This window comes from Hemiscyllium ocellatum, chromosome 5 (assembly GCF_020745735.1).
Source record: "Hemiscyllium ocellatum isolate sHemOce1 chromosome 5, sHemOce1.pat.X.cur, whole genome shotgun sequence".
Lineage (NCBI taxonomy): Eukaryota > Metazoa > Chordata > Chondrichthyes > Orectolobiformes > Hemiscylliidae > Hemiscyllium > Hemiscyllium ocellatum.
The window spans coordinates 83135089-83162040 of NC_083405.1; the positions used below are offsets into that span (position 1 = coordinate 83135089).

Consider the following 26952-nt stretch of genomic DNA (forward strand, 5'->3'; position numbering starts at 1 on the left):
TTCTTTCTGTATAATAATGTCTTTTGGACTTGCAATTCAGAGGCCTAAACTAATCCCACCTTTGCAGCTGATAGGATTTAAATTCAATTAATACAAGTCTGAAATATAGTTTCAGAAATATTAACCATGACAACTTCAGCAATTTCTTTTGGTCCACTATTGACTATTATAGATTAAAGTAGAGATGGGGAGTTTTAGTGATATACCTAGTAATATTTAATAGTTAGAGTTATTTATTTTGTTTATCTCATCACATTTGTCTGATTGTGAGTGACAAATTGTAAGTTGTCTACTGTATTAACCGCACAACAACATTAAAGGGTGAGGTGATGGCCAAATAGTATTATTACTGGATTATTAAGTCAGAGACCCAGGTCTAATGTCCTGGGGACCTATATTTGAATCCCCCTGGTGAGCAGCTGGTGAAGTTTTAGTTCTATTAAAATCTGGAATGAAGACCATAATGATGGCCATTAATCCATTGCTGATTGTCAGGAAAAAAACCCACCTGGTTCACTAACGTCCTTTAGGTTATGGAAATTGCCGTCACAGAAATTGGTTGAATCTTAACTGCCCTCTGGGCAATAAATGCTGGTAGCCAGCAATGCCCTCATCCTATGAATGAAAATAATAATAAAAATGTTAATTTGTATTTCACAACTTCTACTTGATAAAGGAGCTAATAAATTATCCCAATGTCATATCTTAAAGGTGTACTTTAAGATATGGCATTGGAACATCTTTTCATGGTTCTTTGAGATGATGATCAAACAGGTGGATGAGGGTAAAGCAGTTGATGTGGTGTATATGGATTTCAATAAGGTGTTTGATGAGGTTCCCCACAGTAGGCTATTGCACAAAATACGGAGACATGGGGTTGAGGGTGATTTATTGATTTGAATCAGAAATTTGCTAGCTGGAAGAAGACAGAGGGCTGTGGTTGATGGGAAATGTTCATCCTGGAGTTCAGTTACTAGTGGGGTACCACAAGGATCTGTTTTGGGACACAGCTGTTTGTCATTTTTATAAATGACTTAGATGAGAGTGTAAAAGGATGGGTTATTAAATTTGTGGATGACACTAAGGTTGGCGGAGTTGTGGATAGTGCTGAAGGATGTTGCAGGTTACAGAGGAACATAGATAAGCTGCAGAGCTGGGCTGATAGGTAGCAAATGGAGTTTAATGCAGAGATGTGTGAGGTGATTCACTTTGGAAGGAGCAACAGGAATAAAGAGTACGCTAATAGTAAGATTCTTTAGATTACTTACAGTGTGGAAACAGGCCCTTCGGCCCAACAAGTCCACACCGACCCACCGAAGCGCAACCCACCCATACCCCTACATATACCCCTTACCTAACACTATGGGCAATTTAGCATGGCCAATTCACCTGACCCGCACATCTTTGGACTGTGGGAGGAAACCGGAGCACCCGGAGGAAACCCACGCAGACACGGGGAGAACGTGCAAACTCCACACAGTCAGTCGCCTGAGTCGGGAATTGAACCCAGGTCCCTGGCGCTGTGAGGCAGCAGTGCTAACCACTATGCCACCGTGCCGCCCTATTCTTGATAGTGTCGATGAACAGACAGAGCTCGGTGTCCATGTACATAGAATCCCCAGACGTTGCCCTCAGGTTGATAGGATTGTTAAGAAGGCATTGAGTTTCGGAGCCACAAGGCCATGCTGCGGCTGTACAAAACTCTAGTGCGGCTGCACTTGGTGTATTGCTTACAGTTCTGGTCACTGCATTACAGGAAGGATGTGGAAGCTTTGGAAAGGGTTCAGAGGAGATTTACTGGGATGTTGCCTGGTATAGAGGGAAGGTCTTACAAAGAAAGGCTGAGGGAATTGAGGCTATTTTCCTTAGAAGAAAGTTGTGAGGTGACTTAGTTGAGACATATAAAATAGGGTGAACAGTGAATGCCTTTTTCTTCAGATGGAGATGGCTAACACAATGGGACATCGCTTTAAATTGAGGGGTGATAAATATAGGACAGATGTCTGAAGTAGTTTCTTTACTCAGAGAGTACATAGAACATAGAAAAGTACAGCACAGAACAGACTCTTTGGCCCATGATGTTGTCCTGAAGATTAATCCTAATGTAAAATAAAATAACTTAACCTACGCACCCCTCAATTCATTGCTGTCCATGTGCATGTCCAGCAGTCGCTTAAATGTCCCTAATGACTCTGCTTCCACCACCACCGCTGGCAACGCATTCCATACATTCACAACTCTTTGCATAAAGAACCTACCTCGAACGTCTCCTCTATACCTTCCTCCTAATATCTTAAAAATATGATCCCTCGTGCCAGTCAACCCTGCCCTGGGGAAAAGTCTCTGGTTATTGACTCTATCCATGTCTCTCATTATCTTGTATACCTTGATCAGGTCACCTCTCTTCCTCCTTCTCTCCAGAGAGAAAAGTCTGAGCTTAGTCAATCGCTCTCCATAAGGCAAGCCCTCCAGTCCAGGCAGCATCTTTGCACCCTCTCCAAAGCCTCTGTATCTTTCCACTAGTAGGGAGACCAGAACTGGACACAATATTCCAAGTGTGGTCTCACCAGGGACTTGTAGAGCTGTAGCTAAATCTTGCAACACTTAAACTCGATTTCCCTGTTAATGAAAGCCAAAACACCATATGCTTTCTTTACAACTCTATCCACCTGGGTGGCAACTTTGAGGGATCTATGCACTTGAACACCAAGATCCCTCTGTTCCTCCACACTGTCAAGAATCCTGTCTTTAATCCTACATTCAGCATTTGAGTTTGACATTTCAAAATGCATCACTTCGCATTTATCCAGGTTGAACTCCATCTGCCATTTCTCAGCCCAGCTCTGCATCCTGTCTATGTCACGCTGCAGCCTGCAATAGCCCTCGATACTATCAATGGCACCTCCAACCTTTGTGTCATCTGCAAATATACTAACCCACCCCTCAACCTTCTCATCCAAGTCATTTATAAAAACTACAAACACCAGACGCCTAAGAACAGAGCCCTGTGAGATCCCACTCACACTGACCTCCAGGGACATCCACTCCATCTACAACCACTCTCTGCCTTTTGTCTGCCAATCAGTTCTAAATCCAGATAGCTAAATCTCCCTGTATCCCATACTTCTTGATTTTATGAATAGGCTTACCATGGAGAATCTTATCAAATGCCTTGCAGAAGTCCATATACACCACATCCACTGCTCGTTGACCTGTCTCATCACCTCTTCAAAGAACTCAATAAGAATTGTGAGGCATGACCTACCCCTCACAAAGTCATGCTGATTGCCTCTAATCACGCTATGCTTTTCCAAATAGTCATAAATCCTATCCCTCAGAATTATTTCCAAAACCTTTCTGACCACAGACGTAAGATTGACAGGTCTGTAATTGCCAGGGATTTCCCTATTATCCTTCTTGAAAAGAGGAACAACCTTTGCCTCCTTCCAATCCTCTGGTACAACTCCCATGGAGAGTGAGGAAGTAAAGATCTTCACCAGCCACAAAGCAACCTCCTTGCTTCCCGGAGCAGCCTAGGATAAATCTGGTCTGGCCCTGGGAACTTATCAATCTTAATGTCAAACTTTCCAGCACATCAACATTATCAATCTTGATCTGTTCAAGCCTGTATCCCAGTTCCCCAAAGGTCTCATTCACAACAAGGTCCCTTTCCTGAGTGAAAACCGAAGCAAAAAACTCATTTTAGGGCTTCCCCTATCTGCTCAGACTGCCCGCACAAGTTCCCTATGCTATCCCTGATCGGCCCTACCTTCTCCCTGATCATTCTCTTATTCCTCACGCTTGAGTAAAATACCTTTGGGTTCTCCCTAATCTTTGTTGCCACGCTTTTTTCATGCCCCTTCCTGGCTCTCCTCAGTCCATTTCTGAGCTCCTTTCTAGCAAACCTGTAATCCTGTAAAGCTGTGCTAGATCCTTGCTTCCTCCACCTTACATAAGCTGCCTTCTTCCTTTTGATGAAAAACTTCTTTGTTCTCATAGTTCAAGGGGCGTGGAACACACTGCCTGCAACAGTAGTAGATTCGCCAACTTTAAGGGCACTTAAATGGTCATTGGATAAACATATGGATGAAAATGGAATCGTGTAGGAAAGTTGTGCTTCAGATTGGTTCCACAGGTTGGTGCAACATCGAGGGCCAAAGCGCCTGTACTGCTCTGTAATGTACTATGTTTCCCTACTGAATGTTTATCTTCGGTTGTGAGGAATTTATTATTAGGAATAGACAGACTGCGCCTTCATACAAACAGCCTTTGTTGAGGCAAATACATAATACTGTAGATGTTTACGTCTGAAGAAACAGAAAATGTAAGTACAAGGGCACTTCGATTATCCGAATGTGATGAGCGGGCACTATTTCTTTCGGATAATCAATTATTCGGTTAATCGATTATATGCCATTCTCTGGGCCTCGGAGTTTTTGAAGCCTCCTCCCCCTTCAGGAGACTACAGCAGAACACAGTGCATGAGACCCCACACCCAAACCCTCCCCCCGGGCCCCTGACACTGCCCCCCCCCATCCCCGTCCAACACTACCCTCTGCTCCCCCATCCCCGTCCAGCACTGACCCCGCTTCCTCATCCTGGTCCAGCACTGCTCCCGTCCCCCATCCCCATCCAACACTGCCTCCACCCCTCATCCATATCAAGCACTGCCCCACCCCCATCCCTGTCCAGTACTGCCGCTACCTCCTTCCCCGTCCAACACTGCCCCCTCCCCCCATCCCAATCCAGCACCGCTCCTGCCTCCCCATCCCCGTCCAATATCAAACCCTGCTTCTCCATTCTGGTCCAGCACTGCCCCTGCCCCCCCCCATCCCCGTCTAGCACTGCTCCCGGTCCCTCTCCGGCGCAGCCAGACTGCACACCAACAGCAAGACTGCTGCTGCTGCTGCTGCTGCCTTTGTGGGGCAAGTCTCCAAATAGCACACACACACATATTTTACTGCAACTTTTTGACAGGTTCCACCTCTGCTCTGTACAGGACAATGTTGGTCAGATTATCTGGGGAAGGGGGGCGGTGGGGTATGGGTTTAGGGTAGAACACCAGGGAAAGTGTGGGGGGAGAGAGGGCTGGAGGCCAGTCATTTGAAGACAGTGCCTGTTTAATCACTATAACAAAAGACACAATGACTGTTAGAAACACGTCTTTGATGTAATGTTTCTATCGGGACCTCGAGATCTCCTTTGGTTATCCAATTTTTGGATAATTGGTACTTGGATAATCGTGGTTCCACTGTATACTGAGCAGATAGAAAGTGTATTTGAGTCAATTACTTTTACAAGAAATTTGAGGATATATCATCATCTGATTAATGTAGCTGTTTTGATTTTTAAGTGGCCACTAATTTTCCAGAAGACATTTGATTAGGTGCCTCTACATTATTAGCATTGATTAGAATATGCAATATGAGCTGACTTTTTGATGGATAGAAAATTGCTTGAGAAATAGAAGAGTGGGCTTATCAGTTATCATTCTGTGATTGGGCACAAGAATTGTTATTGTGGGACTCCAAATTTTCACCATATTTATTAACAATTTGTGTGAAGGAATAGAGATAGAAATATTTACCCAAGATTCTGATATTAGATCTTATGGTCAGTAGCAAAGCCAGGACATTCACTTTTACAACAAAGATATAATTTGCTAAAAGATCTCACCATTTGTCGGAGAGAATTTCAACTCGAATGAGCTGACTAACATTGCTGCTTACTGCAGTTTTTTTTTAAGAAAAGCATCGAACACCACCGATCTGCAAAGGAATACCGGCCTTGAAAAAATTCCGGATAATCGGATTGACATTATTAGCATTGATTGCATAAGAGTAAAAAGTGAGGTCTGCAGATGCTGGAGATCAGAGCTGAAAATGTGTTGCTGGTTAAAGCGCAGCAGGTCAGGCAGCATCCAAGGAACAGGAAATTGGACTTTTCGGGCACAAGCCCTTCATCAGGAATGAGGAAAGTGTGTCCAGCAGGCTAAGATAAAAGGTAGGGAGGAGGGACTTGGGGGAGGGGCGATGAAGACGTGATAGGTGGAAGGAGGTCAAGGTGAGGGTGATAGGCCGGAGTGGGGTGGGGGCGGAGAGGTCAGGAAGAAAATTGCAGGTTAGGAGGGCGGTGCTGAGTTCAAGGGAACGACTGAGACAAGGTGGGGGGAGGGGAAATGAGGAAACTGGAGAAATCTGAGTTCATCCCTTGTGGTTGGAGGGTTCCCAGGCGGAAGATGAGACGCTCTTCCTCCAACCGTCGTGTTGTTATGTTCTGGAGATGGAAGAGTCCAAGGACCTGCATGTCCTTGGTGGAGTGGGAGGGAGAGTTAAAGACATGTAGGTCCTTGGACTCCTCCAATTGATTGCATAAACCCATTCTGAATGATTTAGGGGTCTAGGTGTTGAAATTTGAACAAACTGAAGATTTAAGGACTGAAATGTTCATAGAAATATGCAGTAGAACGATGAGAAATGCAAAGGAAGAATAAAGCCAGGTTTGATTTCAGAATTGTTTTCTCCCAAAATGTTGATATACCGTTTTCTCAGTATTAATCTTTTACTTTATTTCTGGCAATCTCGGTTTTGTAATTTGAGCAACAAATAAAAACATCGATTTCCTTTCCTTGGAGATGTCGTCTTTACAGTAGGGCGTGTGAAAGGCTCACTGTAATCTTTCCAAGCAGCTATTGGCGCAGCTTTTTAAGAAGGAAGTGTGTCATTGAGAGACAACTTCCAGCTTGTGCACAGAAATAGACATGTTCGTTTCCGAGTAGTCCCGGAAATCCCTGCATTCTTCATTGACTCTCAGTTACAGGCGGGATATTAATGTGTCTTTGTGTACCGGTGAGTTCTGCATATAATCCAAAACAAAGTTATTTTAAGTGGCTATTTTTGGTTTTATGGCAAACGCTTTGCCGATGGTTTAGTTTTCCCTTTTCAAGCAGCTTAGACGGCTGTATGGTTTCAATGTGTGCGGAGTTGAAGGGTTTTAGACAGTCTGAGAGAAACGGGAATCCCGACAAGAAACAAATCAAAAGTAGACGAGATGGAACAGAAATTAGATCAGCAAAAGACAAGGTGCGTTTGCAACGTTTCTGATCTGTTTATTGTGGTGAATAGTCATTGTTTTCTCCACTTTTCACCTTGGGCGGCCTGCAAATTTATTCTGCTTTCAGATGCCTAATTGGTTTCTCAGTGACGGCGATAGGTTATCTGCTTATTTTGCAAAAGAGTCACCCCTCTCCATTCTGAAATTCCAGTGACGATGACTAACTGATCCCGCGTACAAGCAATGTTTGCTCTGATTCCCATTTTCAGCCGATAAAGCTATTTTTTTGACCACTTGCACTTAAGTCAATAGTGAGGAAATTATTCCAGAATTTGGCATCAGTTGTACCTGCCATTCTGTCCTCCTGTCTTTTTGTGAACCCACGCTGTTGTCGTTATTCTGCATCACGAATGACAAGAATCTCAGGGAATCCCCCTCCCACTGCAACTCCCAGGTCATTTCCTCTGCCCTGAAGCTCTTCTATGGTACTCTCTCCACACCCACACCTCCCTCTGTTGTGGTTCTGCTCGCTGAGCTGGAAGTTTTTGTTGCAAACGTTTCGTCCCCTGGCTAGGGAACATCATCAGTGCTGTTGGAGCCTCGTGTGAAGCGCTGCTTTGATGTTTCTTCTGGTATTTATATTGGTTTGTTCTTGCCGCTTCCGGGTGTCAGTTTCAGCTGCAGTGATTTGTATGTGGGGTCCAGGTCGATGTGTCTGTTGATGGATGTTCTTGCCGTTTCCGGGTGTCAGTTTCAGCTGTAGTGGTTTGTATATGGTGTCCAGGTCCATGTGTCTGTTGATGGAGTTTGGGGATGAATGCCATGCTCCTAGGAATTCTCTGGCTGTTCTCTGTCTGGCTTGTCCTATGATAGTGGTGTTTTCCCAGTCAAATTCATGTTGCTGGTTGAGTGTATGGCTACTAGAGATAGCTGGTCGTGTCGTTTTGTGGCTAGCTGATGTTCATGGATGCGGATTGTTAGCTGACTTCATGTTTGTCCTATATAGTGTTTTGTGCAGTCCTTGCATGGTATTTTGTAAACTACGTTAGTTTGGCTCATGCTGGGTATTGGGTCCTTTGTTCTAGTGAGTTGTTGTCTGAGCGTGGATGTTGGCTTGTGTGCTGTTATGAGTCCTAAGGGTCGCAGTAGTCTGGCTGTCAGTTCTGAGACGCTCCTGACGGATGGTAGAGTGGCTAGTCCTTTTGGTTGTGGCATGTCCTCGTTCCTCGGTCTATCTCTTAGGCATCTGGTGATAAAGTTGTGTGGGTATCCGTTTTTGGCGAATACCTTGTATAGATGTTCCTCTTCCTCTTTTCACAGTTCTGGTGTACTGCAGTGTGTTGTGGCCCTTTTGAATAGTGTCCTGATGCAGCTTCGTTTGTGTGTGTTGGGGTGGTTACTTTCGTAGTTTAAGACTTGGTCTGTGTGTGTTGGTTTCCTGTGTACCCTTGTGGTGAATTCTCCGTTGGGTGTTCTCTCTACTAACACGTCTAGGAATGGGAGTTGGCTATCCTTTTCCTCTTCTCGTGTCCAAACACTCCATACAATCAACACAGGAATTGTTGGACGTCATCAGGAATACACACATAGACAAAGAAGAAAATCACTACCAGGGACACCAGCATACAAACTGGCCAAAGAACTACAACAAAAACTGAAACACCTAGTCAGCGGATCCAAACACTCCATACAATCAACACAGGAATTCTTGGACGTCATCAGGAATACACACATAGACAAAGAAGAAAATCACTACCAGGGACACCAGCATACAAACTGGCCAAAGAACTACAACAAAAACTGAAACACCTAGTCAGCGGATCCAAACATTCCATACAATCAACACAGGAATTCTTGGACGTCATCAGGAATACACACATAGACAAAGAAGAAAATCACTACCAGGGACACCAGCATACAAACTGGCCAAAGAACTACAACAAAAACTGAAACACCTAGTCAGCGGATCCAAACACTCCATACAATCAACACAGGAATTCTTGGACGTCATCAGGAATACACACATAGACAAAGAAGAAAATCACTACCAGGGACACCAGCTTACAAACTGGCCAAAGAACTACAACAAAAACTGAAACACCTAGTCAGCGGATCCAAACATTCCATACAATCAACACAGGAATTCTTGGACGTCATCAGGAATACACACATAGACAAAGAAGAAAATCACTACCAGGGACACCAGCATACAAACTGGCCAAAGAACTACAACAAAAACTGAAACACCTAGTCAGCGGATCCAAACACTCCATACAATCAACACAGGAATTCTTGGACGTCATCAGGAATACACACATAGACAAAGAAGAAACCATGGTATCATTCGATGTGACGGCACTGTTCACTTCAATTGACAAAACCCTAGCCAGAGAAACAATAGCCAACCTACTGGACATACATAACAGAACACAGGAGGCCGAACCTATCAACAAGGACGGCATACTTAAACTACTAGACCTGTGCCTCACCACACACTTTACATTCAACAATCAGATATACGAACAAATCAACGGAACACCCATGGGATCACCAATCTCGGGACTCATAGCCGAGGCAGTTATGCAAAGGTTAGAACATACAGCCATACCACAAATCCAACCCAAACTCTGGATCAGATATGTTGATGACACCTTTGTAATCATCAAAAACACAGATATAGAAAAAAACACATCGAATCATCAACGCCACACTCACAGGAATCCGATTCACACGAGAAGAGGAAAAGGATAGCCAACTCCCATTCCTAGACGTGTTAGTAGAGAGAACACCCAACGGAGAATTCACCACAAGGGTACACAGGAAACCAACACACACAGACCAAGTCTTAAACTACGAAAGCAACCACCCCAACACACACAAACGAAGCTGCATCAGGACACTATTCAAAAGGGCCACAACACACTGCAGTACACCAGAACTGTGAAAAGAGGAAGAGGAACATCTATACAAGGTATTCGCCAAAAACGGATACCCACGCAACTTTATCACCAGATGCCTAAGAGATAGACCGAGGAACGAGGACATGCCACAACCAAAAGGACTAGCCACTCTACCATACGTCAGGAGCGTCTCAGAACTGACAGCCAGACTACTGCGACCCTTAGGACTCATAACAGCACACAAGCCAACATCCACGCTCAGACAACAACTCACTAGAACAAAGGACCCAATACCCAGCATGAGCCAAACTAACGTAGTTTACAAAATACCATGCAAGGACTGCACAAAACACTATATAGGACAAACAGGAAGACAGCTAACAATCCGCATCCATGAACATCAGCTAGCCACAAAACGACACGACCAGCTATCTCTAGTAGCCATACACTCAGACAACCAGCAACATGAATTTGACTGGGAAAACACCACTATCATAGGACAAGCCAGACAGAGAACAGCCAGAGAATTCCTAGAAGCATGGCATTCATCCCCAAACTCCATCAACAGACACATTGACCTGGACACCATATACAAACCACTACAGCTGAAACTGACACCCGGAAACGGCAAGAACATCCATCAACAGACACATCGACCTGGACCCCACATACAAATCACTGCAGCTGAAACTGACACCCGGAAGCGGCAAGAACAAACCAATATAAATACCAGAAGAAACATCAAAGCAGCACTTCACACGAGGCTCCAACAGCACTGATGATGTTCCCTAGCCAGGGAACGAAACGTTTGCAACAAAAACTTTCAGCTCGGCGAGCAGAACCACAACAACGGATACCCGAGCTACAAATCTTCAATCAGATTTTAAACCTCCCTCTAGCTTATCTCTCCATGCTTCCAGCTCACTGCCTTTATTCCTGATGAAGGGCTTTTGCCCGAAACGTCGATTTCGCTGCTTGTTGGATGCTGCCTGAACTGCTGTGCTCTTCCAACACCACTGATCCAGAATCACGAATCAGCCGTCCATTCAACTGAACTAATGATCCATATTTTTATGAATATAACCACAAACATTAAGACATACTGTCCCTGGCCGGCACGGTGGCTCAGTGATTAGCACTCCTGCCTCACAGCACCAGGGTCCCAGGTTCGATTCTAGCCCCGGGCGACTGTGTAGAGTTTGCACATTCTCCTCGTGTCTGCGTGAATTGCCTCCGGATGCTCCGGTTTCCTCCCACAGTCCAAAGCCGTGCAGGCCAGGCGAATTGGCCATGCTAAATTGTCCATAATGTTAGGTATATTAGGTCGAGGGAGATGGGTCTGAGTGGGTTACTCTTTGAAGGGCGGCACGGTGGCACAGTGGTTAGCTCTGCTGTCTCACAGCGCCTGAGACCCGGGTTCAATTCCCGACTCAGGCGACTGACTGTGTGGAGTTTGCACGTTCTCCCCGTGTCTGCGTGGGTTTCCTCCGGGTGCTCCGGTTTCCTCCCACAGTCCAAAGATGTGCGGGTCAGGTGAATTGGCCATTCTAAATTGCCCGTAGTGTTAGGTAAGGGGTAAATGTAGGGGTATGGGTGGGTTGCGCTTCGGCGGGTCGGCGTGGACTTGTTGGGCCGAAGGGCCTGTTTCCACACTGTAAGTAATCTAATCTAATCTAAAAAAGGCTCATGATTTCTGTAAATTTATGAACATTCCAGTTAGGAGCTGCAGTAGGCTATTCTCAGGTCTACCCCACCATTCTGTAACATCATAGCTGATCTGTTCATATTTTGAATTCTTTTCTACCCTTAACCTTTGATTCCCTCCATAACAAGAATCTATCAACCTCTACACTTAAAATTATTCAGCGATCCTGTCTCTGCTGCCTTCTGATAGAGTTCAAAGGATGTCTAACACCAAATGAAAAAAAAACTCCTCATCTCAGTCCAAAAAGGGTGATTCCTAATTTTTAGACAGTGTCCCCTCACTTTAGATTCATCGACAAGAGAATCCTTTTCATCCCCATTTTATCAAGTGCATTCAGGATTTTCTGTACTTCAATCATGTCATTTTCTAAACTCCAGTGGAAACAAGCCCAATCTGTGAGATATTCCTTATAAGACAGTCTGCGCATTCTGAGTATCAATTTAGTGAAACTGCTGTGAGCCGCTTTCAATGCATTTCCATAATTGTTAAAAAAAAGATTAAAACTGCATTCAACATTCGAGATGAAGTCTCAACAATGTTCTGTATAACTGAAGCATAATGTCTTTACTTTTATGTTAAACTCTTCTTGTAATAGAATGCTTTTTAGCCTTTTTAATTACACGTGCCTGAATGCTAACCTTTTGTGACTTGCGCACTCAAATACCTGGATCCTCTGCACCCTACAGTCATTCTTCATTTAAGTAATACTCCGCTTTTATATTCCTTCTGCTGAAGTGAACAACCACATATTTTCCCACACTATAGTTCATCTGCCAGATCTTTTTGGTCACTTGCTTGGCTTATCTATGTTTCTTTGCATTTTCCTTTTGTACTCATCACAACATAGTTTCCTACCCATCTTTGTGTCATCTGCAAATTTAGCTACCATACCTTCACTTCCCTTATCATAGAATCCCTACAGTGTGGAAACAGGCCTTTTGGCCCAAGAAGTCTACACCAACGCTCCAAAGAGCCAAGACCCATCCCCCGCTACCCCATATTTACCCATGAGTAATGCACTCAACCTACACATCCCTGAACACAATGGGCAATTTAGCATGGCCAATTCACCTAAACTGCACATACTTGGATTGTGGAGGAAACCCGCACAGACATGGGGAGAATGTACAAATTCCACGCAGTCACCCGAATCCTGAATTGAACCTAGGCCCCTGGTGCTATGAGGCAGCAGTGCTAGCTACTGAGCTACTCCAAGTCTTTGATGTAAATTTTAAAATGCTGAAGGATCTGGGCAGGCACCTGTGGTACTCATTCTTGATTAGTAAGGGGATCAAGGGTTACAGAGAGAAAACAGGAGAAAGGAGTTGGGAAACATATCAGCATGACTAAATGGCTTAATTCTGCACCTATATCTTATGGTCTTTTGATCTCATCTCATCCTCCAAATTATAAGCAGGCAATTTTCTATCCATGCTAATATATTAGGCCCCATACCATGGGCTCATAACTTGCGCAATAACCTTTTATGTGGCACCATGTCAAATACCTTTGGAAATCCAAGTACAGTGCATCTGCAGGTCCCCTTTATCCACAGCACTCTTTACTCCTTTATAAGAACTCTAATAAATTGCTTAAACAAGATTTCCTTTTCACAAAGTCACACTGAATCTTCCCTATTACCATGAAATTTTCTAAGTACACACCTAAACTAACCACTTTAATGATGGACTTTAACACCCTTCCTATGATATAATTCAAGCTTGTGGTTTCTGCCTCCCTCCCTTCTAGGATAGAGGGGTTATATTTGTTATCTTCTAGTTTCAGGAACCTTACCAGTATTTAGGGAATTTTGGAATGTTTACACTAACGCTTCTATTACCTCAATAGCCCTCTCTTTTTAAGAGCCAGGAATACAGCTTCACCAGTTTGCTCAGTACCATTTTCCTGATTCTTCTACTTTTTGATGTACAGCTATAGCTAGATTATTTTGTAACCTTCACGTTTAAGACAGAAGCAAAATATTTGTTAATTTAATCTATCATCCCTTATTATCAAATATCTATTCTCATTCTGAGAACCAGCACTCACTTTAATTTCTGTTTTCCTTTTTAAGTACCTGTAGAAGCTCTTGGTATCTGTTGTTACATATCTAGCTAGCTTCTTCATGCTGTAATTTTTTTCTTCTGATCGATCTTTTGGTTATTCTCTGAAATAATCCATTAAACATTTGCTGCTGCTTCTCTGTTGATCTACCCCGAGCCTAGTTTTCATTACACTTCAGCTAACTCAGCTTTTAGGTCCATCTAAATTTTCTTACTTATGTTTTAAATTACTAATCGTTGACCCATCTTTCTCCCTTTTAAACTGAATGTAAAATCCAATCTTATTTGATTGCTGCTACCTACGGTGCCTTTATTCTGAGACCATTAACAAATTCTGTGATGTCACACAATGCTATATCTGATATAACCTGGTTCCAGAACACACAGTTTGAAGAAGTTATCTTGAAGGTGTTCTGTGAAGTCCTTATTCAGGCTTGCATCGCCAAACTGATTTTTCCAGTTTACACCTACATTAAAATCAACCAGGGATGTGAAGATTAGGTGTATTAGCCATGGCTAATGCAGGGTTACAGAGATAGGGTGGGGGTAGGGTGAGTCTGAGTAGGATGGTCTTTGGAGGATCAGTGTGGACTCGATGAGCCAAATGACCTGCTTCCATACTACAGGGATTCTATAATTATTGCCTTTCAGTTATCACAAGTAACCAATATTTCTTGTTTACTTTGTCCTACATTGTGTTTACTGTTAGAAGCCTGTACATGATTGCTGCTTGTAACTTCTTTCCCCCACTTTCCTCACCTCCACCTAAAATGATTCTATGCTTGGATTTTCTGAACCAATGTCAATCTAACTAATGCACCAGGTAAAGTCACCATAATTCCCGAGAGCTATAGTGCTATTCTCTCATTAGACAGAATGAGAGAGACAAATGATGATTGGTGAGGTTGACAAGGCAAGACTTTAATGATGACCTCAGCCTCTGCAGAAATTGAGCTTGGGTTGTTGGCACCACACTGCATCACAATCCAGCCATCCAGCCAACTTAGCTGATTCCACATCCACTGCACTAATGCCATCCTTGAATAGTGGTGCTATCCTCAATCTTCACCCAGATTTCTATTCTTCTCAAATGACATACTCCTCAATATTCATGATCAATCCTTGTCATCATCCAGCCATGTCTATCAGGTCATGTTTACTTACTTAAAAATGTGCTATTAAATTGTTTACTTTGTATCTGAATTCTTAAGGTTTAATTTCACTGTCCCTTCCAGTTATTCTCTGACACTCATTTCCCATATTTCTATATTGCTGTCCTTCCTTGATTTGCCACATCTACCCAAACATGGTTACTCACTGCCGTTATTTAGTTTAAAGCCATTTCTATTTCCCTGGTTATGCTGCTTTCTAGAACACTGGTCCCAACAGTACAGCTCCCACTTCCCCAGTACTTAAGCCAGTGTTCCATGAACTAGAACCCTCCTTCAAAATCTTCAACACCACTCTTTAATTCAGTCATTATTCATTTTGCTAATGTTATGTGCCCTTCATCAATTAGTTCGTGGCTGAGGAAATAATTCAGAGACTATTAGCGTTGAGGTTATGTTTTCCAATTATATGCATAGCTTCTCAGTGCCTCATCAGAGCCTCTTGTCCTGCTATGTCATTATCACTTGCATGGACTACTACAACTGATCCTTGTCTCGCTCCACATTTCTATCCAGCCCTGAGCAATGTCCTGAACCCTGTCACTAGATGGGAAACTTCGCTTTCTGGACTCGGAACAATGTCTGTTTCCCTCACTATACTATTCCCTACTACCATTACATCCCTTTTTGTTCTCCCAATTGAATGGTTTTCTGTAAAATGGTGCCATAAGTTCTGCTTCAAGTGTTCCTAAGGCACACACCATCTTAACTTGAATTTTTTTTTTGCCGTACCTTCACAGCTGCTTTATCAAAACCTAGAAGTTCCTTTACTGCTGCTTGATCAAAACCTAGAAGTTCCTTTACAGCACTTGTAGGTGTTCCTACACCAGGTTTACTGCAGTGGTTCAAGAAGATGATTCACTCGCTTGCCAAAGGCAATTTGGGATGTGCACCAAATCCTTTTCAGTGACATTCACATTGCTTTAAATAATATTATTTCCGTGATAATGTAATAATCTACCTTGTCAGCATAAACTTGGAAATATTGATTTTTATTCTTAATCCTCATTTCTGGCATTTATTTAAAAACATTAACAAAACTGTAATAACTACAGAATTCAATTTTTAAAACAATTTAATTTAAGTAACACCAGTAACATTGCTTGTTCTTTCTTCTATGTATATAGGTTTGAAAGACTGTAACCAGAGAGTATATCTGCCGTGGTTATTGTGGAGATATGGCAGCCAGGATGGTAGCCCAAGTAATGAACATTTATCTGTGCAGAACAAGATTTCCTGATTTACCAAACTGCTTTCCATCTGCGTGGTTTAAGTCATCATATTTGAGACTCTGTGCTTTTAGTTGCAATCATGCAACTGAGGCAATTCAAAAACCAGAAAATGCAGCTTTGTTAAGCAATTTGTCTGTTTTGGGTGTGGATATTAAGATGGCCCAGAAGAGGCAGCCTGGAGTCTTCAGAAAAGTGGTCACTAATGAAGAGGGTGTAGCCGAGTTCTTGAGAAGCAAAGGTGCCAATCGCAAGACCATTGCCAGTGTTATCTCAAGATACCCTCGAGTCATCACACGTTCCTATCACCACCTTGAAGAAAGATGGCAATTATGGCGAAGCATTTTCAAGACAGATTCTGAGATCATAAGCATTATTGAGCGTTCTCCAGAATCATATTTTCGTTCAAGTGACAATGAAAATTTTGAAAAAAATATCAATTTTCTTTATTCGCTTGGCTTAACCTCAAAGGACTTGCGTCGCATTTTAACTGCTGCTCCACGAGCACTCTCAAATAGTTTGGAACTAAACAAACAGATGGCAAAACATCTACGAGATCTTGGTGTTAGTTTAGGCATTGAGAATCCAGATGATTTTGTTAAACGGATTATGACTAAAAATGCTTACATACTTATAAGAAGCACTAAACGGATAAAAACCAATGTAGACTTTTTCAGAGAAGCACTTGAACCAAGTAACAGTGAACTTATAAAACTTCTTCAGGGGCAAGGCGCTGAAGTTTTGGACCTCTCGACTGACTACATGAAAAGAAATTTCAAAAATATAAGCGAACAGTTGTATTCATTAGGATGCAGCACTGAGGAAGTGCAGAAATTCTTTTTGGAATATCCACCAGCCTTTTATGCTTCATTTGAAAAACTTTCCTATAAAATCGACTGTCTCCTAGAAAGTGAAATTAATATTAAACAACTATTAAATAAGCCAAGAATATTGGAATTCAGTGCAATCAATTTGAAGAATCGTATAAAGGAGCTAGAACGGGTTGGGTATGACTTTACAAAACATGGTGTGACCATTTTAGATTCTAGTAGAAGACGATTTGAAGCAAAATTAGGAAAGCTAAATAAAGAGGAATAGCTATGTTGGTTCCTTGATTTGATGAGTCTTGTATCATTCTGTGTACTCTGAATGGTGCGATCATTTTTAACATGACTTTTGACTCTTTGAATTTAACATTGTATATAGAAAGGTGATTGAGTGCTTATTAAATTATGCAGTGTTGTGAGCAGTTAAAATAATTGTTACAGTAGGCATTATTGTACTTAAATTAACTTTGTGTCATCAATGTAATTTTAACAGTAATAGTCATTTTTCATAAATTAAAAAAGTTTAAAGTTAATTTGAAAGTTAGTTTTACATTCTTCCCTGAATGTGTCAATACCAGCCATTTGTTATGCAACATTGTTCGCTCCATATTTTCCCACCTCTAAGTTCCTGCCAAGTTAAGGTAAAAGAGTCCTGTACATTTTCACTCTGACACCCAGGTTTAAATCTCAGAACAGTTTCTTTGTAGGATTGTTATTGAAATGTGACTTTATTGAAGGAAAGAAGAACACTGCTTGTTTGTACAGAACTTAAACACAGAGGCAAATTTTTCATCTTGCACTCATCATTTGAAAGGAAAGAACAATTTATCAAGCATAAAAAGAAGTGCTGATTGGTTGGCTTAGTGATGCAGCTGGCCGTATTAATTGTCAATCTTGGCCAATTAAACTCAGGCCAATCAGGGAGATTCTGGTCAGGATTTTGCTCTGGCGAATGCAGTAGATATTTGTAATCTGCAAAATCCATTACTCATTGAAATAATTGCAGTGTACGGGCATATTCTTTGTGCCTACGAATCAAAGGTTTTGAATGTGAATATAAATAGCTTCTAACACATACAATGAATCCCACATTGTGAGTCCAACTGGTCTTAAATTGTTTTCTTATATAATTCTGATTAGAGCATTGTTAGAATTATTTAGTAAATGCCTGATAGCAGAATCACATTGAATGTTGGACATGGTATTCTGAGGTTTGTAAACACGGGCCAGCTGAGCACGGTTGGTATGCTGTCTGCTACAGACATTCGAAGAGAACTGTTGTTTGACATAGTTTGCCGGTTGTTGGAATTTATGTCCTTCATGTCAGGCAACATACTGACACTAAAACTGATGTACCAATTTTTTATTTATGTGGCAAGTAAAATGTATTCCTGTCCTGGTGATAGCATCCTGTTGATGGAGAAGATCACTTGTGTTTACTACAAGGTGGCAGTCTAAGATGGCTACTTTCAGCTGTTACACAATTTTTGATCCACCTTCCCCTCCAGTTTAATCTGAGCATCATGCGCGGCCAAAACTGAGGGCCACAGGCCCTTTGATGAGTTTATGCAATACATAACTAGCGATGATTTGCTCAAGTTAGTCATGATCATGTGGAAGTGCTTTTAGGTTCTAGACCAGATTTTCCAGGTCTTTCAGCATTTGTACATCAGGATGCTGTCATCAAACCAGAAAGAAATTGCCTACTGCATAAACAAGTAATGTAGTGTATGAAGTGTTGTGTCACTGTGATGCTAGGTATGTAGATTGTAAGTCAACACTGGGCATAGTAGGGATCTATTTGGATGTATGTGGGGTCATTAAAACTGATTTGGCCAAGTTGCTGAGTTCATTAATCCGGTGATTCTAATTGAATAGGAATTCCACTGGATGCAATTTAATTTTATATTTGGCCTGCAGTGATGTATTTGGACATGCTAGAAGATAAAAATAATATAGAATCCCTACAGAGCAGATAAGGATCTGCACTGACCCTCCAAAGAGCATCTGACCCAGATCCATCCACATTCCACTCTCTCTCTCTATTACCCCGCATTTCCGGTGGCTAATCCACCTAGGCATTGCATCCCTGGACTCTACGGGGAAATTTAACACGGCTAATCCACCTAATCTGCAAGTTTTTGGATTGCGGTAGGAAACAGGAACACCTGAATGAAATCCACACAGACAGGGAGAATGTGCAAGCTTCACACAGACAGTCGCCTGAGGATGGAATTGAACCTGGATCCCTGTTGTGCGGCAGCAGTGCTAACTGAGCCACAGTGACACCCTAACGTCCGTAATATGTTCATGGATAGCATCTTTTTAAATGTTGAATGGATCACAGAGACTGGCCAGGGCATTGCCAATCAGTTTATCTGCCTGGTCTGTAATGAATATCATGTATAGATTGGCAGTAACAGTTCCTGCTATGTCTCCATGCCAATCCACTTGTCTGGATGAGTGCAGCTCCAACAACACTCAAGGAGTTTGACATTATCCAGGACAAAGCAGTCTGGACCTCATAAATTCCCTCCCTAAAGACATTGCGGGTCAACCCACAGTAAGTGCACAGCAGCAGTTCAAGAAGGTAGCTCACCACCACCTTCTCAAGGACAACTAGGGACAGGCAATAAATGCTGGCCAGCCAGTGAAGCCCACATCGCTGAAATGAATAAAAAAAAGCATATTGTAATCAAATAGCTCCCTCTTCTCATAGTACCTGTATGTAAATTGTTGTTCATTTTCTCAGTTGGTTTCTTGTGTCCTCATCCCAGTGAATGCAAGACAAAAAGCTTTGATTTGGTGAATCACAGAAGGAAATATAATTGAAAATCAAAAACTCAAGAGCATTATTATTTTAATATCAAATTTTACAGCTTTATCATAACTCCAGAGGAGACCTTGAAAGCACTGATTGATAAATACAAGGGATGCTCACCCTAATTGTTGACTGTAATGTGATTCCACAGTGGCCCTTTACAGCTGCAGCAAAACTTCCCGAACTTTTTGTTCCACTATCCTTGCAAATAAAAAAAACCTTTGCCTTCCTAATCAAGTGCTGTTCCTGCTTATTAGTTATTTGTGGTTCATGTATCTGGACAGTCAGATTATGGAATTTGGTGGCACTGAACACAGTGTAGTAACATATATACTGACCAGTATGTAGGAACCTATGTACTGCAGACAAAGAGCTGAAAATGGGATGAAGTTGGACAGCTCGTTTTTGATTCTGTTCTTAACTGTACCAGTCTCAGATTGATCTCTTTCCTCACTATCTCCTTGGGTCCCACCTCCCCACCGTACTAGTTGAAATCCTCCCGAGCAGCTCGAGCAAATTTCCCTGCCAGTATATTAGTCCCCTTCCATTTTTAGGTGCAATCTGTCCTTGTACAGGTCACTCTACCCTGAAAGAGATTCCAATGATCCAAAAATGTGAATCCTTCTCCCATACACCAGATCCTCAGCCATGCTCTATCCTCCTATTTCTGCCCTCACTAGCTCGTAGCACTGGGAGTAATCCAGATATTACTACCCTTGAGGACCTCATTTTTAAATTCCTGCCTCTCTGTAATCTCCCTTCAGAGTCTCAACCTTTTCTCTTTCTATGTCGTTGGTTTCAATGTGGACAATGTCCTCTTGCTGGCCTCTCTCCCCCGTGAGAACATTCTGCACCCTCTCTGAGACATCCTTGATCCTGGCACCAGGGAAATAACACACCATTCTGATTTTTCGCTGCCGGCCACAGAAACGTCTGTCTGTACCTCGGACTAGAACACAATTGATTTCTTGGAACCCGACGTACCCTGTATTGTATTAGAGCCAGTCTCAATGCCAGAAACTTGGCTCTTTATGTATGTTCCCCTGAGAGTCCACCCCCACCTACATTTTCCAAAGCAGCATACTTGTTTGAAATGGGTATAGCCACCAAAGACAGCTGCCTAGCTCTCTCACCTTTCCTGGAGTTAAACCATCGATGTGACTGTATCTGAGACTTTCACACATTCCTATAACTGCCATCCATCACATACTGTTGGTCAGAGCAGGCAGGGACACTAAATTAAACTGCATTTATTTCAATGCAAGCGGTCGAACAGGGAAAGCAGATGAACTCAGGGCATGGTTAGGAACATGGGACTGGGATATCATAGCAATTACAGAAACATGGCTCAGGGATGGGCAGGATTGGAAGCTTAATGTTCCAGGATACAAATTCTACAGTAAAGATAGAAAGGGAGGCAAGAAACGAGGGGAGTGGCGTTTATGATAAGGGATAGCATTACAGCTGTACTGAGGGAGGATATTCCTGGTAATACATCCAGAGAAGTTATTTGGGTGAAACTGAGAAATAAACGGATGATCACCTTATTGGGATTGTATTATAGACCTCCTAATAGTCAGAGGGAAATTGAGAAACAAATTTGTAAGGAGATCTCAGCTATGTGTAAGAATAACAGGGTGATTATGGTAGGGGATTTTAACTTTTCAAACATAGACTGGGACTGCCATAGTGTTACGGGTTTAGATGGAAAGGAATTTTACAAAGAAATTGAGGGTTTGATTAAAAAGATGAAGGAAGCATATGTCAGGTATAGACAAGATAGATTGAATGAATCCTTAGAAGAGTATAAAGTCAGTAGGAGGATTTAAGAGGGAAATCAGGAGGGCAAAAAGGGGACATAAGATAACTTTGGCAAATTGAGTTAAGGAGAATCCAAAGGGTTTTTGCAAATACATTAAGGACAAAAGGGTAACTAGGGAGGGAATAGAGCACTTAAAGATCAGCAAGGCGGCCTTTGTGTGGAGCCACAGAAAATGGGGGAGATACTAAATGAGAATTTTGCATTAGTATTTACTGTGAGAATGGATATGGAAGATATAGACTGTAGGGAAATAAAAGGTGACATCTTGCAAAATGTCCAAATTACAGAGGAAGAAGTGCTGGATGTATTGAAATTCATAAAGGTGGATGAATCCCCAGTACCTGATCAGGTGTACCCTAGAACTCTGTGAGAAGCTAGAGAGGTGATTGCTGGGCCTCTTGCTGAGATATTTGTATCATTGATAGTCACAGGTGAGGTGCCGGAAGACTGGAGGTTGGCTAACGTGGTGCCACTGTTTAAGAAAGGTGGTAAGGATTGGCCAGGGAACAATAGACAGGTGAGCCTGACATCAGTGGTGGGCAAGTTGTTGGAAGGAATCCTGAGGGACAGGATGTACATGTATTTGGAAAGGCAAGGACTGATTAGGGATAATCAACAAGGCTTTGTGCTTGGGAAATCAAACCTGATTGAGTTTTTTGAAAAAGTAACAAAGAGGATTGATGAGGGCAGAGTGGTAGATGTGATCTATATGGACTTCAGTAAGGTGTTCAACAAGGTTCCCAGTGGGTAGATCGGTTAGATCTCACGGAATAGAGAGAGAACTAGCCATTTGGATACAGAACTGGCTCAAAGATAGAAGACAGAGGGTGGTGGTGGAGGGTTGTTTTTCAGACTGGAGGCCTGTGGCCAGTGGAGTGCCACAAGGATCGGTGCTGGGTCCTCTACTTTTTGTCATTTACATAAATGATTTGGATGTGAGGATAAGAGGTACAATTAGTAAGTTTGCAGATGATACCAAAATTGGAGGTGTAGTGGACAGCAAAGACGGTGATCTCAGATTACAACAGGATCTTGACCAGATTGGCCAATGGGCTGAGAAGTGGCAGATGGAGTTTAATTCAGATAAATGTGAGGTGCTGCATTTTGGGAAAGCAACTCTTAGCAGGACGTATACACTTAATGGTAAAGTCCTAGGGAGTGTTGCTGAACAAAGACCTTGGAGTGCAAGTTCATAGCTGTTTGAAAGTGGAGTCGCAGGTAAATAGGATAGTGAAGAAGGCATTTGGTACGTTTTTGTTTATTGATCAGAGTATCGAGTACAGGAGTTGGGAGGACATGTTGCGGATGTACAGGACATTGTTTAGGCCACTGTTAGAATATTGCGTGCAGTTCTGGTCTCCTTCCTATCGGAAAGATATTGTGAAACTTGAAAGGGTTCAGAAAAGACTTATAAGGATGTTGCCAGAGTTGGAGGATTTGAGCTACAGGGAGAGGCTGAACAGGCTGGAGCTGTTTTCCCTGGAGTGTCAAAGGGTGTTATGTGTATGGAATGATCTGCCAGAGGAAGTGGTGGAGGCTAGTACAATTTAAGAGGCATTTGGATGGGTATATGAATGAGAAGGGTTTGGAGGGATATGGGCCAGGAGCTGGCAGGTGGGACTAGATTGGGTTGGGATATCTGGTTGGCATGGAAGGGTTGGACTGAAGGGTCTGTTTCCATGGTTTACATCTCTATGACTCTATGACTCTATGATTGCTTATGAGCCAAATGAGTTTTGCCTGTGCCATAAATATTCTGTATTTAATCTCAGAGAGGGTTGAAAGAATAGAGATGGCCACAGAGCTATAAGTGACCAAAAACAAGTCACAAGCACAACGGCGATGTGTAAACAGATTTGGCATGAGTGAGCAGTCACAGTTGCATGCTTTTGGATTAACTCAAGAAGGCTGGATGACTTTAAATCAGTATCTCTTTAATGAGTTGACATGGTCTGTCAGAAATTAGGAGCCACCTACAAGTAGAGTCTCTTTCTTTCTCTCAATGAAGCTTTTGAAGCTATGATGTTTCTTGTTTAGCATGTTCCATGTCGTAGTTCAATTAGTTAAATTCAAGACCCTCTTGTTGTTGAACAGTTCTTTGCTGCCATCTAATGAGCATTTTATGTAGTGCAGTTACTAAGGGATTAATGTCTCTGAACTTCATAGAATGGAATTGTATATTTTAAGTACTTGGGGAAAGGTCTGCCTAGAATTGCTAAATGTAGTGACACCTAGCCAGCAATACAGTATGTTGACTGAGAAAAATTTTAGGTAGCGAGCTTGATCTGAATTATTCATAGGTTCTTGGACAGCTTTGTTTTCTGCAGGGTGATAATTAAATACCATTTAGACCACAATTACTTAACATTGAAAATGTTCAATTGATAAATGAAAGCCAGCAAGGATACATAAAATGTATCAGACATATGTGATGAACAAGATTTAATTTGTTTTTTTTGAAGAAATGATGATAATGGTGACAGTGGAGTGCTGAATGATGTGATTTATATGGACCTCAAGAAGATATTTGATTAAAATCTATCTTAAGAGACTATTAGCCAAATCTGAAGCTTGTAGAATTGATATCAGATTTGTGTCAGGAGACCAAGAGGGAAAATGGATAGGTATTCTGATTTGGAGGATGTGACTAGTTTCCCACAAGGATTTGTTTTGGGGTGTTGACTATTTACTGTACCTGCTAACAATTTGATTTGATTTGATTATTGTTACATGCACTGAGATACAATGAAAAGTATTGTTTTGTGTGTTACCCAGGTAAATCATACCATACATGATTACATCTAGGAGGCCTGTACACAACTTCCATCTTTTTCCTTCATGGTTCCTCAACTCTACCCATGGATTCTATGCATTCCGACTTTATATCACTTCTTGCTATCAGTGTAATTTCATTTTTTACTAACGAGACAACGCTGCCAAGACTGCCCATCTGCCTGTCCTTTCGATCAGACATGTATCCTTGGATAGTTAGTTTCTAGCCCTGATCCCCTTGCAGCCACTTCTCTGTGATACCCACAGATTGAAACTGTGTACAAGCTCATTTACCTTGTTTTGAATATGACGCACATTTAAGTACAACACTTTCAGTTCTGTATTTACTATCCCCCTTTCTTATACTTGTCTCCTTATCTGCTGTGTCTAAAGTTAGATTCGTGACCCTTTCCATTATTGTCTATCCTATTACTTATTCTGGAAACTTTAACAACCTTGGTGCTCAGCACCAGTATTCTCCACCCCCCCCCCCCCCCCCCCAACCCAGACAACCCCTGGTCCCAACATGATTCAGGCGTAACAGCTCTCTCCTTCCTCAGTTCAGGTCCCAGTGTCCTTTGATTTTTAAACTTATTCCTCCCACACCATCTTTAAGCCATGTTTATACCTCTTTAATCTTGTTGATTCTCTACCAATTAGCTCATGGTTCAGGTAATAACACAAAGATTAATACTTTTTTGTTCTAATTTTTAATTTAGCCTCTAGCTGCCCATATTCCAGCAGAATCCCTTTCTTTCTGCCTGTATCGTTGGCTGTATACATGGACCACAACAAGTGGATCTTTCTGCTCCTACTGTAAGTTCCTCTGCCGCCCACATGAGATATCCTGAACTTGGGCTGTGTTGCCTGCCTGGGTTTCTTGATCCTGGCCATAGAGAACAGTGTCTATTCCCCTGGCTATACTATCCCCGATTACAAATTCATTTCTCTTTTTTTTCGCCACCTCTCCTCCACCCTCGATTGGGCACCCTGTTTCACCTTGCTACGGTCAGCTTGTTCATCCTCCCAACAGCCCCTGCTTCCATCCACATGGGGAGCAAGAATCTCAATATTATTGGACAAGCCTAAGTGCTGAGGCTCCTTCAGCACTACCTCCTGGATCCCTCCACCTGCCTCACTTGTAGTCACACCCTCCTGTCCTTGACCACTATTCAAATTTGAGACAGTCAATCTAAGGAGTGTGACTGCCCCCAGAAAGGCCTTCTCCTTCTTGATGTGTTTTATGTTCAAAGCTTTATTTTTATTTCAAAAATATACTTTATTCATAAAATTATTTGGATCTCTATACAATTGGTCATGCCATTCTAGTGCACACATTACATTACTTTACATACAGACATCAACATTTATTTTTCCTATATACAAGTCTGTAAATTTACTATCCAGCTCTTTTGCTGAGGCGTCAGCAGAGCCCAAATGACTGGGTGGCCCCCTGTTCTTCTTAGGCAGGCAGATGTTACACGATGGTCTTTCCCCCCTGCGTCTTGGCGGCAGCTGCCCCAAGCTTCAACACGTCCCTCAACACATAGTCCTGGACCTTGGAATGTGCCAGTCTGCAACACTCAGTCAGGGTCAACTCCTTCAGCTGGAAGATCAACAGGTTTCGGACCGCCCAGAGAGCGTCCTTCACCGAGTTGATGATCCTCCAGGCACAGTTGATGTTCGTCTCGGTGTGCGTCCCGGGGAACAGACCATAGGTCATGGAGTCCTACGTCATGGCGCTGCTCGGGACGAACCTTGACAAGCATCACTGCATTCCTCCAGACTTCTGCATAGGCATATTCCAGAAGGAGGTGTGTGATGGTCTCGGTCCCCCCAACAGCCGCTTTGAGGACAGCGCGGCAGAAAGTCCGGGCGTGCATAAAGGATCTCACAGGCAGAGCCCTTCTCACCACCAGCCAAGCCATGTCTTGGTGCTTGTTGGAAAGTTCTGGGGCGATGAGGCATTCTGCCAAATGACTTTGACAGTCTGCTCAGGGAACCGCTCAACAGGATCCCCCCTCTCCTTTTCCCGAAGGGTCTCAAGGACACTACGTGCTGACCACTTCCTGATGGACTTGTGGTCAAAGGTGTTTTTCTTCATAAACTTCTCCATGAAGGACAGGTGATATGGAATGGTCCAACTACTCGGAGCGTTCCGCGGCAGTGAGGCCAGGCCTATCCTTTGCAACACCGGGTCAGGTAGAACCTCAGTACATCGTGACACTTGGTGTTGGCGTACCGGGGATCCATGCACAGCTTGATGCAGCCACACACAAAGGTAGCCATCAGGGTGAGGGTGGCATTGGGTGTGTTTTTCCCCCGTTGCCCAGATCTTTATACATCGAGTTCTTTTGGACCCGGTCCATCTTTGATCTCCATATAAATTGGAAGATGACCTGGGTGACTGCAGTGGCATAGGTTCTGGGAATAGGCCAGACCTGTGCCACATATAACAGCAATGACAGTGCCTCACACCTGATGACCAGGTTTTTTCTCACAATGGAAAGTGACCGTACCTTCCATCTGCCCAGTTTCTGCCTCACTTTGCTGATACACTCCTCCCATGATTTGGCACACGCTCCAGTCAC

The 26952-nt window shown here is 42.7% G+C and overlaps 1 protein-coding gene across 2 annotated transcripts; it reads left to right on the plus strand.

Moving 5' to 3' along the window:
* The first annotated feature begins 6741 nt into the window (after positions 1-6741).
* LOC132816097 (transcription termination factor 1, mitochondrial) lies at positions 6742-17341 on the plus strand. 2 transcript variants are annotated; one of them, XM_060825538.1, is made up of 2 exons: positions 6742-6848; positions 16018-17341. In XM_060825538.1, the coding sequence occupies exon 2, from the start codon at positions 16069-16071 to the stop codon at positions 17215-17217; it is 1149 nt and encodes a 382-aa protein (XP_060681521.1). In that variant the 5' UTR covers positions 6742-6848; positions 16018-16068; the 3' UTR covers positions 17218-17341. The 2 variants fall into 2 exon arrangements, with proteins under 2 accessions (XP_060681521.1, XP_060681522.1); XM_060825539.1 differs by lacking the exon at positions 6742-6848 and adding an exon at positions 6882-7082.
* Positions 17342-26952: the final 9611 nt, after the last annotated feature.

What these genes read in the sequence shown, in the direction of transcription:
- LOC132816097 (XM_060825538.1), top strand. Translation starts at nt 16,069, where the DNA reads ATGGCAGCCAGGATGGTAGCCCAAGTAATGAACATTTATCTGTGCAGA.